The 16,151-nt window shown below is 38.4% G+C and overlaps 1 protein-coding gene across 1 annotated transcript in view; it reads left to right on the top strand.

Annotated features, from left to right (window-relative positions):
* The window catches only part of Dnah5 (dynein axonemal heavy chain 5), a 236,976-nt gene that overhangs the window by 46,034 nt on the left and 174,791 nt on the right, over positions 1 to 16,151 (top strand). Inside the window, 4 exon segments of the mRNA XM_047556057.1 lie at positions 2,805 to 2,890; positions 3,364 to 3,685; positions 4,519 to 4,725; positions 10,313 to 10,484. Coding sequence (XP_047412013.1) covers positions 2,805 to 2,890; positions 3,364 to 3,685; positions 4,519 to 4,725; positions 10,313 to 10,484 — 787 coding nt within the window.

Below are 16,151 nucleotides of genomic sequence, written 5' to 3'. Positions count from 1 at the left end.
ACTTGTTGGAAGATGTGGATTGCCTCCAAGTTTTGGCAACTGTGAGTAAAACTGCAATAAACGTGTGAATGTTTCTGTGTGGATATGTTTTTGACTCCTCTCAGTAAATACCAAGGAGCATAATTGTTGGGTCATACAATAAGAGTATTTTTAGTTTTATAAGAATCTTCCAAACCATCCTTTAATGCATCTGCACCATTTTGCATTTTCACCAGCAATGAATCATGATAGGCTTCCTGACACTCCAAATTCTCACCAGCATTTGGCGTTTTCAGTGTTCTGGACTTTGGCCATTCTGATAGATGCATTGTATAACAAACAGTTTCTGATCTGCTTGAGCCACATGACTACTAAGTCACAGATTGTTTTACATATTTTGGTTTGTTGGTTGGATGCCGATAGGTTTGAACTTGGTGTATCTGCTAGTCAGTTGTTCCCGTTAACAGTAATGGTCATCTTTATCTCCTGTGATGCTCTTTGTCCTATAATCTATTTTGTGTTTTATTTATATTGCTACTTCAACTTTCTGTTAGTATTTGCCTGAGATATTTTTCTGTTCTTTAATTTCCCACGTTTCTTAATTATATATTTTGAGCATATCACCTTAAAATTGTATCTGGTTGGATCATATGGATATTTTATAACTGAGACTCCCTGCCTATTAGATGTGAGTTTCTTGGTTATTTTATTTTTATTTTTTAGTGGTGCTGGGGATTGAACCCAGGGCCTTGTGCATTTTAGGCAAGCACTCTACCAACTGAGCTATATCCTCAGTTTAATTGTTGGTTAAATTTTTATTGTTCCCTTTACTCCTTTTCCATTGGTTGAAGGCAATGATATTCTATGTGTATTTTTAGTGGTTTCTGTGTATTTTAAACAATGTTTAAAATTACTTGATATTTCTATCCACCTCTTATTTCTGTGCTATTGTTGCATTGCATTTTAGTTTTACCTTGCTCTTAAACTTTCCAAATGTCTTGCTGTTATTGTTAATAGTTACATAGATTTCCAACATGCTTGCAAATTTATTTGCTTGCTGTTACATCTGGCCTTCCTTCTCTTCTGTTCTGTGGGTTCATTATAATTGTTAAAGAAATATATTCTTTATGGTTGCCTCACCCAGAATTTATTAATGGCAACTTCTTCTGGTCTTTGCCCCCAAAATCTACAAAATTGCCTTTGATCTTTAATGTTAGTGTGACTTTTAAATTTTACTTTCTAAGTTATTTTTCTTTAGTACCTAGGAAATCATGTTTCATTGACTTTTGGCATCTCATGTTCTCAATGAGGTAATTTCTATAAAAATTTATTTCTTTATGAGTAATCTGCTTCACCCTAATTGCTGTAAATATTATTTTTCTCTTTATATTTTGACTTCTCTGTGTTTTAAGTATGATTTAAAAAAGCTCGAGTTTGGTGGACCTTCTCCACTTGAGATTTGTCTTTTTTTTGTTGTTGTTGTAGAAAATTCTCAGTCATCATTTGAAATATTTTAGGCCCTTCTTCCAGAACATCCAATAGATGTATGTTGTTTGTTTATGATCCAATAGCTGTGCCTTCTTTTTCTAACATCTGTTTCTATTATGCCTCTTTTTTGACATTTTCTCTTTTTTATTTCTCTGTAGCATTTTGGGGGATTTATTTTAGAACTGTCTTGCAGTTCATTAATTTTATTTTCAAGTATTTATCATTTGTATATGTTTTATGTTGAATATAACAATTTTCTACGTATGACTTATATTTTAAAAAATCTGAGAGTTCTTATTTTCTATTATCCTGTTCTTTTTATGGCTTGTTTTTTTTTTTTTTTTTTTCTCCTAAATAATTTTAAACACCCTAATTTTATGGTCCTTTCAGACTGTTCCATCATCTCTAGGACTTGGCACCAATTCTCTTTGTGCATTCAGCTGCTTCTCTCTTAAAGATCATTTATTTTTCAATGTGGTTTTCACAAAAGCTTTTGAACTTGTCTTCTTTAGCAGTTATTTACTTTTTTCTGTGGGAATCCTGAGGCCTTGGGCTTTGGAAGTGTTCCTGTGGAGTGGTTTTGCCTTATTTCTGCTAAGATTCTAGTGGTGTTACCTTCTCAGACTGGTTTCTGTGTAAATTGCTTAGGGATCCCTTTAATGTCATGTGACGCATGAACGTGAGTCCCTTATCTTCATGTGGCACAGGTGAGAGGGTAGCTGATCTCGGGCATTGGCAGCAAACTGCCTCGAGTGCCAACTCTTGCCCTGCCTGCTTTTTTAGGCATTTCCTGTGGCTACGTTGACGTCACTGTGGCAGAGGGAATAGATGTAAAAGAGATTTATGTTTCAGAAAGCTGAAAATATTGACTAGCCAGCACTTGGTGGAGGAAGTATGGGGATCCTGTTCTATGTTGACTTCTTCCTATTCATGGCTCTGGGAAAGTGGCAAGTCTCACTGTGGTTTTCTGAACTTTTGAACATTTAATTCTCAACTAAGCACTGGAGAGCACCTCATAGATCCTGGCTTTTTGTAGGATCTGTTAAGGGTATTAGGACCCCAGATTTCTCTCCCCACATTGTGCCAAGGCTTATTCCTAAGTCCATGGTGCATGTGGCCTGCAATGTCACCAATTCTGTGACCACCCTGCCTCTCAGGTTTCTTTATTTCTGATTCTGGGCATTTATTTTTCTTTAAAATTCTATAAATTTTCTGTTATATTTTGCTCCTGTTTATAGACATTTGTAGGGAATGGGAAGTTCTTTTCATCTGTTACTAAACAAAATTCCCTATGTTAGTTTATCGTCCATAATCAGATATTAATTCTTCTACTTTAGAGCGAGTTGCAGAAGTTCATGGATGTTACATTTGAGAAGATTCAAAACACAAATCAAGCTCTTAGTATGTTAAGGAAATTTGAAAGGTAAAAATTTGAAATAATTTTCCAAGTTCCATTTTCTAAAATTGGGGTAACTTGAACATAGTTTAGCTTTTATTATTATTACTGTTATTATTTCATGTTTTAGTGGAAAGAAAAGCCTCTTTTGACAGCCTAAGCCATAAAGTCACAGTTTTAAGTTTTTCAGAGGATTAGGAGGATTAATTCTCTGAAGGATTAAGGATTTGCTTTATTTCTGCAAATAGAGAATATGCTTAGCTTTGAAGTACCTTGTGACTGCCTATAGTAATATGTCTAATGTGTAAGTAATTTGAAAAATTTCTTCTCAAGTTAATAGTTTTGCCTATAAGGATTGATACAATTTCAATTCTTTTACTATGCTACACAACTCTTTTATTCTTTCCCCTTAGTATATATTTTAAAATAAATGTTAATAAATAAGATTAGTAGACATCTTCCTGTTAATTCCAGCTTTTACTTTTCTGTATTTTGATCAGATTGAATATACCTAATCTTGGTATTGATGACAAATACCGGCTGATCCTGGAGAGCTATGGGGCTGACATTGATATGATTTCAAAGCTCTATACAAAGCAGAAATATGACCCTCCTCTGGCTCGAGATCAGCCCCCCATCGCCGGGAAGATCTTGTGGGCCCGTCACCTCTTCCACAGGATCCAGCAACCCATGCAGCTTTTCCAGCAGCACCCAACTGTGCTGAGGACGGCTGAGGCCAAGCCTGTAATCCGCAGTTACAACAGGGTGGCCAAGGTCCTGCTGGAGTTCGAGGTCCTCTACCACAGGGCGTGGCTTCAACAAGTGAGCCCTTAAATGATGCTCTCTAATGGTCTCTACTGGTGAAGTGGCCGGAACCTTTCTCTAGCATTGGCAGGAACAGTTCTACAGAAAGTGGGATTTGTGGGTATTTTGTACATCACTTTGATTGACGCTTAAGTCAACAAGTGTCATATGCCCGTGAAAGAAGATAACTGTGTATTTGGAAACGTCATAAAACATGCATCAGAAGCCCAATTTTGTTTACTTTATAAAGTCCTTAGTGGGAAAATCCTGTTTCTTAGTTTCTCTACTCTACAGGTGAGGGATTCTTTCTTTTTAAAATTCGGTAAGACCTGAATGTGTCTCAAACACCAGTATGTCTATAAGACAAAGTCTTAAATTTTTTTGGAATCTTGGTGGTTAATCAAATTATACCCTAAACATACTTGTATTTCTTTGTGGATTGGCAGGAAGCAATGTGTCTTAGCCATATTGATTTTATTTCTAAGTAACTAGAAGCTGAGTTTAGTTGACTTGTGAAGCTTTAAATAGGAGTAACTGGGTAGGCATGAAGGTGTCAGGTATCAGGGAGCTGAACGGCTCTTGGGAACTCAGCACCCCTGCATGGTCCACTTCTCTGGCAGGTGTGAGTCATGAAAGAAACAGTTTATTGAATTGACTATGCATCATCACCACCAAGAACCTGAAGTTTATTTCTGAGAAAGAATTTAGGATAAGAGTAACAGTCCCATTGCCTTTAATTCAGGAAGCTCAGGTCCTTGCAGAACACTTAGCCACCTTGATCCCCAGGAATGGCTGTGCTCTCTGTGTTCACTGAACTTTCTGATGGTAATGATGCCGAATTCTTCTCACAGATCAGCGAAGTTCACAGAGGTCTTGAGGCTTCTTTGTTGGTGAAGGCTCCAGACACCGGGGAATTGTTCGTAAACTTTGATCCTCAGATATTAGTCTTATTTCGAGAAACAGAGTGCATGTCACAGATGGGTCTGGAAGTGTCACCATTTGCAGCTGCCCTCTTTCGGAAACGGGACGTATACAAAAGGAACTTCAGTAACATGAAGGTAGAGTATTTCCAATTTCCCTCTTCCTGGAGAGCTCTGGAATGCAGTTTAAAAAATTGAGTGGCATGTCATGAAGGAGGACAGAAAATGACCAGAATGGCTAGAGTGGAGTGAGTGAGGGACAGTGACAGAGGATGAGCCTGCAGAGTTGGATGGGACCAGAACATTGCAGATCTTGTAGGCCAAGATTAGAGGTCTGGGTTTATTTTGAGTGTACCAGAAAAACCATTGAAAGAAATTGAGCTGGAGAAGAAGGCATGATCTCTTTTATAATAAAATTCATCTTTGCTACTGGATGGGTAATAGATGTGAGGAGGAAGGAGCGTGTCAGTGGGAAGCCAGTTTCTGGACTGTTGCATAGGTCCAGGATGGAGAAGATGGTGGCTGAGCTAGAATGGCAGTAGAATTGATGAGAAATGTAGGGAGTTATGTCAACAGGCAGGGCAAGGGGGAACTCAAGGATAATGGAGTAGGGATAAACATGTATTGTTGTGTAGTTTACATTCTATGTAATGGCAGTGCCCCTGATTATGAGTACCATTTATTAAGATGGCAAAGACTTGAGATAGTTTACTTTGGGAGGTAGGTGGGACTCTGTAGTTCCCATCCTAAGTACAAGTTAGTTTTTAGACATCAAGGGGAGATGTCATCCTGCAATTAGATATGGAAGGCTAGAGTCCAGTGGAGTGAAGTAGAGGCTTAGTTTTGAGAGATAGAGAACATAGTTGCTATTTAATGACATTGTCCTAGATAGAATTTTTAGGGAGAGAATATAGACAGGGAAAAGCAGAGGGCCACTGGACCAGACACTGGCTCCAATATTAACATATCTGGTAGAAGAGGAAAAATAAGCAAGTAAGATTAAGGAGTGGACTTTGATGTGGGATGAAAACAAATCTCACGGAAACCAGGGGTAAGAAAACATCTCACTAGGGAGGGACAGGTCACCAGTGACAGGTGCTGCTGCCCAGAGACAAGAAAGACCAGGTCAGAGATGCAGTCATGGTATTTGACCATTCACAAGGAAATTTCCATGAATAGATTACAGTGGTTTATACTGTGTGATAACATGAAGGTCATGCATCTGCTTTGGATCTTAAGCCATTTTCTTGTTCATTATTTCGTTTGATTTTTCATATCATCATATTAGGTAGGTAGGACATTATACAATTATTTTATTTTATAGATGACCAAACTGGGCTCAGATAAATTAAATGACTTAGCTAAGGCTTCATAGGTAAGTGGCAGAAAGAGGACCAGAACCCAGAACCCACTACCTCATGTTACATTCAAAATATCAGTTACTTTAGATTTGGTAGAGGGGAGTGAAGGAAGGGGAGGGCATGTGGGGGCAGGAAGGATGGTAAATGAACCGGACATCATTACCCTCCTGTGTACATATATAACTGTACGACTGGTGGGATTCTACATCATGTATAACCAGAAGAAGGAGAAATTATACTCCATTGTATATGATGTATCAAAGTACATTCTACTGTCATGTAGAACTAATTAAAACAAATTCTAAAAATTAAAAAAATCAGCATCAGCAAAAATGGACAGACATTCGTTAAATGTGGACTCCTGAAGTACTAGTGAGCATGTTGGGGTTTCCTTTTAAATTCTTCTTGGTGTGTTAGGAAATCATTTTGCCAATCTACATATTTAGAAAGAAAATACTTTTCCTAAGAAGCCATATTTTTATGAGTATAAAAGCATAGATTCTGATTTTGTCCATGAAGGAGTTGTTTCAGTGACCGTTTAACAAATGCTTCATTTTAGCTCAAGGCTTTTGGGCTAGAGCACTTAGGCAGGACTGGGGTGGTCATGTGCTGGAGCATGGCTCCTGGACTTTTAGCAGGAAGGACTCGGCCAGTGGGGTTTCCTCCCCAGCAACTTGGGAGCAAGCGCAGCAGCCAATGAGGAGGAGACCAGGCGGCCTTCAGGGTATCCTGATTCTCAGGGCATCACTCTGTTGTGTCCTTCCGGGCTTCATAGTCCACCCAGATTCCAGGGAGGGTAGAGGTATGGGCCCAACTTCATCAGAGGAGGAGGGGGGACCAACACAGTTGTAAATGAAATTTGAACAAGCAAATTATCATCTGGTGGACATTTATTATATCTTGGAGATCAAAAGAGCTAAAGGTTCCTGCTCAACATGAGTAGCTGGTAAAAGTGGATTTGTTGGTGCTTTGGGGGGACCCTCTAAAGCCCCCCACAACTGCAGTTATTGTACTGAATACTCAACAAACTTTTTGGGCTTCTGCTGATTTGCCAAAGTAGCTGAGAGTTTTTCTTTCTCAGCTTCTTGGAAGACAATTGAAGCTAGAAAGAGATGAGCTAGTAGTGGCCAATGGTTCAGAGGAGATTCTGAAGTCAATTTGATCTGGATCCAAACCTTTACTTTTGGGTAAATTACTTTACCTTCTAAACCTCAGTTTCTCATTTCTAAAATGGGTGAATAATTCCTCCTGGGGTTAAAGGATTAAAGGTGAGAAATGGAGGGTCTGCCTGAGGCAGATTCTAAGGACAACTTCCCAGATAGAATATGTGATGGACACTGAATCAAAGGTAAGCAGTGAATAAAAGCTTTAGGCAATGTATGAGTAGCTGCTAATAGAATAATCAGATTTGGGGTTTCTTACGTGGCTTTCATGGAAATCGAAGGGGAATTATAGAAATTTTGGAAAGGTATTATATGACGAAAGACTTATGTAGCCCATTTGGGAAACGCTGGGTTTAACAAAATTCTCAAAGCCCCCTACCCAGTACTTCTTATAACCTAATGGCGGGTTTCTCAGGATAATTAATATTAACCATGGCTGTTCTACAGGGGAGATATGCATATAGTATTTTTCAAACTTATCCAGGCAGGGATCATTTTTATTATAGAATGTCATGGACTTAGAATTCCAAGGAAAGTATTTTAGGAAACATTGATCTAATATCAAGGTAATGCCAATATTTACATTGCAAATGTGGGTTTTAAAATAATTGTATTTAAGAAACACATTAAAGTCACTTTCTCATTTTAATGGTTCTTAATGTTGACATTATCCTGAAAGGTTGGCTGGAAAACTATGAGGCCTATTTAAAAATGGTAACATGAAAAAAAAATATATGTCAATGATGTTGATATGGTTCAACATTACACAACAGGTAATTTTCAATGAAGAACCCAAATCCTCAAGTGTCAGATCACAAATGCTCCTTCTGATAATAACTGATCGATTAATAAGAGTAATATTGATCAATCATCTGCTATGCTCCAGCTACCATTTTAGACACATTGAACAAACAAAGCAGATAAAGTTCTTGTCCTGGTGTAACATATAGTACTCTTGGACTTAGGATGGGGTTATGTCTCAATAAACCTATTATAAGTTGAAAACATCTCAAGTGGAGAATGACTGAATACACCTATTGAGCATCATAGTCGAACTACTTTCAATGTGCTTTGCTCACTTACTGTAGTCCACAGTTAGGCAAAACCACCTAACGCAAGGCCGATTTTAAACAAAGTGCTGAATATCTCAGGTACTTTATTGAAAGGCGTATCTGAAAAATGCTGCAACAGAGTACTGGTTTCTTACCTGCTTGATTGCCCCACTAACTGGGAGCTGAGGCTCATTGCTGCTTCCAGCCTCTCAAGAGTGAATCATAATGAACATTGCTGGCCCAGGAAAAGATCAAAATTCAAAAATCCCAAGTATGGTTTCTACAGAACATCTTCCATTTTCACACCTTTGTAAGTTGGAGACTACCTGTATTCTCTTTGGCTAAGACAGAAAATGAGCAGTGAACATTGTAAGTTGGTAAATTATTTCGTGCATTGGTATAAAGTGATAGGTGCTGTTAGTTTATACTAACAGCAGGGCACAGTATATGCTCTTGGTGTTGGCCTGCAGTCTTAAGTAGTTTTTCAGGACAGGCCTAATTGACAGAGTGGCATTGGAGAAATTATTTGAAGAAGGTACAACAGTCCTGAGTCTAAAGATCAGGAAGGAAGACAGTGGGACAGGATCAGGGAAGAGAGGGGAGAGCAGCTGAAGAGAAGACAGATAGGCAAGGGGAATAAGATTAGGTAGGTCCTTGTATACATAGGGCCTCTGCAAGTCTTTGTATGAGGACTTGGATCCCTGAATTAGGTGGGACCATCTAGTCAGGTAAGCAGAGGAGTAACATGATTCGACTCAGTGTTTTAAGGGTTCAGTCTTGTAGATAACAAGAGCCTGGATTCTCAGAGTCAAGGGTGGAAGCAGGGAGAGAATGGTGGAACATGCTAATATTTTGGGTGAGAGTCAGGGACAGCAGATAGAGGAAACAAATCAGGTCTCCCTTGAGTAGGTGCAGAGAGGGGAACTGGGTGGATTGTACGTGACAGTGGTGATCGAGATGAATGAAGGTTGACTGAATTTTGGTCAGTGGACAGAAAGGATGGAGTTGCTGTCGTCTGAGTTGCAGAAGGCCAAGGCAGAGAGGGGTTTGGGGGAAGAATTAACCTTCAGTTTGGACCTGTTGGGTCTGAAGACGTCTGTGGGGTATGAAGCGGGGAGACTGAGCAGGCTCTTGCTGTATTTGAATCTAAACCTCAGGAGTGAGATCTGCACTGGGGATGTACGTTTGCCTTTGGCGTTCAGATGATATTAAAGCCATGTTATGGTTTAGATGTGGTGTCCCCCACAAGCTCACGAGCGAGACAGTGCAAGGTTTAGAGGAGAAATGATTGGGTTATAGCCTTAACTTAGTTGGTTTATTAATCCCTGATGGGATTAACTGAGTGGTGATTGGAGGCAGGTGGGTGTGGCTGGAGGAAGTGGTTCATTGGGGGCGTGGCTATGGGGTATGTATTTTGAATCTGGAGAGTGGAGTCTCTCTCTGCTCTCTGATCATCATGTGAGCTGCTTCCCTCTGCTACACTCTTCTGCATGAGCCCTAAGAAATGAAGTCTACTGTCTATGGATTGAGCTCTCTGACACTGTGAGCCCCCAAATAACATTTTTCTCCCCCTGTAGTTGTTCTGGTCAGGTCTTTTAGTCACAGCAGTGAAAAAACCAATTACAACAAGCCATAACGCTTGTTGAAATAAACCTAGTTCCTGACTCTCCTCATGTGCTTTGGGTCTTCATGAGATTTGGCCTAAAGTCCTAGCAATGGACTCCCATGACCCAGGCCATTTTGATGATGAATGTGGTCCACAGGAGATGTTCAGAGGAGCAGGGTGTGCTTTGTACCAGTACCCAAAATTGAATGGAGGAGCCTTGTGGTGCCCAGGCCATGGTGCTGTTACCATGACATGACACGGTTTAGAAAAACGACTTGATCTTAAAACTGTTCTTTCCTTTCAGTCTGAGTAGAGGCTGAAAAGTTCTGCTTCTTAAATTCTTCATCCTTCGTTAAAATTTATTGCATTAGGAATTTGTGATTTATAGAGGGAGTTCATGTTTTCTCTTCTAATTTTGTTTTTATCATTCTCCCAGCCAGGCTATCAGAGCCCCGACTTTGACCCTAAATTAAATTAAGCATTTTATATGAAATGATATTAAAGTGAGATGTTACTTGATAATTTAAACCCCTTTCATTGCAGATGATGCTGACTGAATACCAGAGAGTGAGGTCAAAAATGCCTCCTGCTATTGAGCAACTGATGGCTCCCCATTTGGCTAAAGTGGACAGAGCTATCCAGCCAGGATTGGCTGCACTGACTTGGACATCACTGAACATTGAGGCCTATTTAGAAAACACTTTTGCAAAGATCAGTAAGTCTGTCTAAATGATTACTATTTCTCAGTTTTAAAGTCTTAGTTCTTGTTTTAGTCAGCTTTTTACCACTGTGACTAATGCACCTATCCAGAACAACTGTAGAGGAGGAAAAGTTTATTTGAGGGCTCACAGTTTTAGAGGTCTAAGTCCATAGATGGCTGGCTTCATTCCTTGGGCCTCAAGGTGAGGCAGAACATCATGGTGTAAGAGTGTGGCAGAGGGAAGCGGCTCACATTGTGATCAGGAAGCAGAAAGAGAGAGAGACTCTACTCGTCAGGTACAAATATATACCCCATAGCCACCCTCCAATTCCCACCTCCTCTAGCCACACCCCACCACTTCAGTTACCACTCAGTTAATCCCTATCATGGGATTAATTCACTGTTTATATTAAGACTTTTACAACCCAATCATTTCTCCTCTAAACCTTCTTGCCTTGTCTCACACGTGAGCTTTTGGGGGACACTTCACATCCAAACCATAACAGTTCTTAATATATATTATGAAATTTCTTATCAATATGGTGATATAAATAAGGAAATGAGAATTACTTGCAAGCTGTTCCATAAGGAATTTTTCCAAGGTATATACTTTCAGTAATCTACTGAAAACTATAAATATTCAGTATTAAATTTATTCCCAGAGATAAGCACAAATTTTCATTTATTTTTACTGTTGGACATTTGAATTTCAAGGGTCTTTAGAGTCTTTTAACTTGTGATACTAATTGGTTAGTGTGTTTTTAGACCCTGATTTGAAAGATATGGACGTTTGTATGGAAAACAGAGCTGAACAATAGGGCACTGTAAATCGGAAAAGTTGAAGCAAACATTTTTCCTTAATGAGTGATATAACAATTTAAAAGATGTAGACAAGGTGGTATAGTCCATAAATACAATTTCCCAGAATGTGTACAGGTACGGTGCAAAGGTGGACCCTGGGCTCAAATGCGTCTGGGAAGTCCACATTGGTAGTTGGACGGGTTTCTTCTCTGGAGGACTTTGCAGAGCCTTTTGATAAGCATGTCCACTGGTCTCCAAGGGCGAGCTCTTGTGTGGGTGTTTTCCAGAGCTCCGTGACTCCCAGGAGACCATCAGAACCCCTTACACTTCTGTGGTGGGCAGGGAATGTCGTCCGGGTCACGGTAATGAAAAGAGTTTTCCTCAAAGATTTAGACTTCCCAGTTTCCTGTTCTACCCAATGTCACCTGTCTTTACTTCATCCTGGCCCAGTCTCACTCCAGGAAGCCCACTCCCACCACTCCACCCCAGGTGACCTCTTCCTCCTGTGATCTCTGTGGAGTTGACAGTGGAGGCCAGGGGCTCTGTATTTCAGCTCTCTTTAACAGTTTAGTCAAATTTCATCTTTCTCCCCAAACTGACTGTGAAAGGCTTAAAGAGCAGGTGGTCTCTTCCCGTCTTTTTAGTACTCCCAGTTGGGTGTGGTGGACACCCACACAGTTACACATTCCTCATTGCAGTGGACTTAGATCGTCCATCTCCATGTCCTTACCCCCTACCCATTCCAGCTCCTCCATCCAGCACTTCAATTTTGGGTCGCCTCTTCCTGGGCGTTCCTTCTAGATACCTCTCATGTGCCTCTTTTTGTTCTCTTTCTCTGTCTTCCTTAGGTCTTTTCCTTGGTCTGATGCTCGTGACTGATGAAGTAGAGTGAGTCTATTTATAACTTGAGTTCTCAAGAGCTTGTCTTCCCTGTGGGTTTTCACTGTACCTTCTGAATGCCTTTGGGCTCAGCAGTGTCTAGCTAGTTGATTTACTAGGTATTGCATAGTCAAGAATAGTTGATGAGTACCTGGTTGGGGACAGGGAGTATAGTCGTGAATTATTGATGTGCCCCTGTCTTTTGTTCTACTTGACAGATTGGGAATTGGATTTAAAGACAAATATTTTTTGAAAAATTTTATTTATTTTTTTTTGATATGCATGACAGTAGAATGTATTTTGGCATATTATACACACATGGATTACAACTTATTCTAATTAGGATCCTATTCTTGTGGTTGTACATGATGTGGAGTAGCTATAGGAAAGTTCTGTCCATTTAATTCTACTGTCCTTCTTATTCTCCTTCCTGCTCCCTCCCCTCCCCTTCATTCCCCTTTGTTTAATCCGATGAATGTCTATTCTTCCTCTCTCTACCTTCCCTTATTGTGGGTTAGCAACCACATATCAAGGAGCACATTCAGCCTTTGGTTTTGTGGGACTTGCTTACTTCACTTTGCATTTCCATCCATTTACCAGCAAATGCCATAATTTCGTTCTTTTTTATAGTTGAGTAATAATCCATTGTGTATCTATACCACATTTTCTTTATCCATTCATCTGTTGAAGGACACCTAGATTGGTTCCAGGGCTTGGCTATTGTGAATGGAGCTGCTATAAACTTTGATGTGGATGCTTCACTGTAGTATGTTGATTTTAAGTCCTTTGGGTATAGACTGAGGAATGGGATAACTGGATCAAATGGTGGTTCTATTTCAAGTTTTCTAAGGAATCTCCATACTGTATTCCAAAGCAGTTGTACCAATTTGCAGTCCCACCAGCAATGTATGAGTGTGCCTTTCTCCCCACATCCTCACCAACATTTATTGTTACTTGTGTTCTTGATAATTGCCATTTTGACCAGAGTAAGATGAAATCTCAGTGTGGTTTTCATTTGCATTTCTCTAATTGTTGGAGATGCTGAAGATTTTTTTCATATTTTTTTGACCATTCATATTTCTTCTGTGAAGTGCTTGTTCAGTTCCTTTGCCCATTTATTGATTAGGTTATTTTGTTTTTTGGTATTAAGTTTTTTGGCTCAGGCCATTTACATTCACTGTTATTGAGAAATGATTCTTATTTTCTGTCATTTTGAATTATTTCTGGTTTTTAATTTGAATTATTTCTCTTTTGATTGAGTTTTCTTCTAGTGTACTTCATTCCTTTGCTGGTTTTCTGTTTTATTTTTCATTTCTTTTTCATGAAGTATTTTGTTGAGAATGCTTTGTAAAGCAGACTTTGTAGTTGGGAATTCTTTTTAACTCTGTTATCATGGAAGGTTTTTATTTCATTATCAAATCTGAAGCTTAATTTTGCAGGGCATAGTATTCTTGACTGGCATCCATTTTCTTTCAGAACTTGGTACATATTATTCTAAGACCTCCTAGCTTTAAGGGTGTGGGTTGAAAAATCAGCTGAGATCCAAATTGGTTTACCTCTAAATGTGACTTGTCATTTTTCTCAGGCAACCTCAAAGACAAATTGTAAAGGGACCCTTGAATATGAATATTTCGGGCTCTTTGTATATCTTGGATATTAAGGCTCTGAAGTGCACGTGGTTAAGATTTTCTCCCATTCTGTATGCTCCCTGTTTACATTCTTGGTTGTTCCCTTTGCTGTGAGGAAGCTTTTTAGTTTGAGTTCATCCCATTTATTGATTCTTGATTTTACTTTTTGCACTTTAAGTGTCTTATTGAGGAATTCAGTTCCTAAGCTGACATGATGGAGAGTTGGATCTACTTTTTCTTCTAGTAGACACAGAATCTCTAGTCTAATGCCTAGGTCTTTGATGCACTTTGAGTTAAGTTTTGTACAGAGTGAGAGACAGGAGTTCAAATTCATTCTAGTACATATGGATTTCCAATTTTCCCAGCACCATTTGTTGAAGAGGCTATCTTTTCTCCAATGTATGTTTATGTTGCCTTTGTCTAGTATGTGATAACTATAATTATGTGGGTTTGTGTCTGTGTTTTCTATTCTGTACCATTGGTCCATGTGTCTGTTTTGGTGCCAATACCATGCTGTTTTTGTTACTATAGCTCTGTACTATAATTTAAAGTCTGGTATTGTGATGCTACCTGCTTTATTTTTCTTGCTGAGAATTGCTTTGGCTATTTTGGGAATTTTATTTTTCCAAATGAATTTCATGACAACTTTTTTATTTCTATGAATAAAATCATTGGAATTTTAATAGGAATTGTATTAAATTTGTATAGCGCTTTTGGTAGAATGGCCATTTTGACAATATTAATTCTGCCTATCCAAGAACATGGGAGATCTTTCCATCTTCTAAAGTCTTCTTCAATTTCTATCTTTAGTGTTCTATAGTTTTAATTGTAGAGGTATTTCACCTCTTTTGTTAGATTGATTTTCAAGTAGTTTATTTATTTATTTTTTGACACTATTGTAAATGTGATAGTTTTCCTGATTTCTCTTTTAGCTGATATGTCATTGGTGTATAGGAATGCAAATGATTCATGGGTGTTGATTTTATACAGTAGCACATGGATCGTTTTCTAAAATAGACCGTAAGTTAGGCCACAAAGCAACTCTTGGCAAATACAAAAAAATAGAGAGAATATCTTGTATTTTATCAGATCATAATGGAATGAAATTAAAAATCAACAATTAAAAAATAAACTGCCATGTGTTGCTGAGAATAAAGTGTATTTAGTCTTTGATGGATCAAATACTCTATATATGTCTTTTAAATCTAAATTACTAATTGTATTTTTTGGTCCTATAGCTTCTTTATTTAGTTCTTATTTTGAAGATCTATTGATTGATGAGAGAGGCATATTGAGGTCACCCCGTATTATTGTATTGTGACCTATTTGATTCTTGAGATTATGAAGGGTTTGTCTGATGTATGTAGATGCTCCATTTTGGGGGGCATAAATTTTTAGGATTTTTATATTTTATTGATGTATATAGTTCCCTTAATGGCCTTTGTCCCTTCTGATTAATTTTGACTTGAGGTCCACTATATCACATATGAGGATAGAAACCCCTGCTTGTTTACAAGAGCCATATGTATGATAAGTTTTTCCCATTCTTTTAACTTCAGCTAAAAGTGAATGTGGATGTCTTGCCTATGAGGTGAGTCTCTTGGAGACAGAATATTTTTAGGTCTTGTTTTTTAATCCAGTCAGCCAGTATATATCTTCTGATTGATGAGCTCAGGCCATTTACATTCACTGTTATTGAGAAATGATTCTTATTTTCTGTCATTTTGAATTATTTCTGGTTTTTAATTTGAATTATTTCTCTTTTGATTGAGTTTTCTTCTAGTGTACTTCATTCCTTTGCTGGTTTTCTGTTTTATTTTTCATTTCTTTTTCATGAAGTATTTTGTTGAGAATGCTTTGTAAAGCAGACTTTGTAGTTGGGAATTCTTTTTAACTCTGTTATCATGGAAGGTTTTTATTTCATTATCAAATCTGAAGCTTAATTTTGCAGGGCATAGTATTCTTGACTGGCATCCATTTTCTTTCAGAACTTGGTACATATTATTCTAAGACCTCCTAGCTTTAAGGGTGTGGGTTGAAAAATCAGCTGAGATCCAAATTGGTTTACCTCTAAATGTGACTTGTCATTTTTCTCAGGCAACCTCAAAGACAAATTGTAAAGGGACCCTTGAATATGAATATTTCGGGCTCTTTAGAACTTGAAGGGGGAATAATACAAAATGCATTATCAGACAAGCATTGCATTGTAAAGGTGGAAAAATCAGTAGAAACAATCTTAAATAAGACCCCCAATTTAAGGGTTGGAAAATTGTGGTTCAGAGATGCTAAATGATTTCTAATGTCACACAGATGTAAGCAATTAGGATGAGTTTAGAACCCAGTTTCCTTGCCTCTAAGCTAATATTCTTTCCAA

The sequence above is a fragment of the Sciurus carolinensis genome, chromosome 6 (assembly GCF_902686445.1).
Source record: "Sciurus carolinensis chromosome 6, mSciCar1.2, whole genome shotgun sequence".
Lineage (NCBI taxonomy): Eukaryota > Metazoa > Chordata > Mammalia > Rodentia > Sciuridae > Sciurus > Sciurus carolinensis.
Note: the sequence above shows the minus strand (reverse complement) of the source record. Positions and strands in the feature narration are given on the sequence as shown.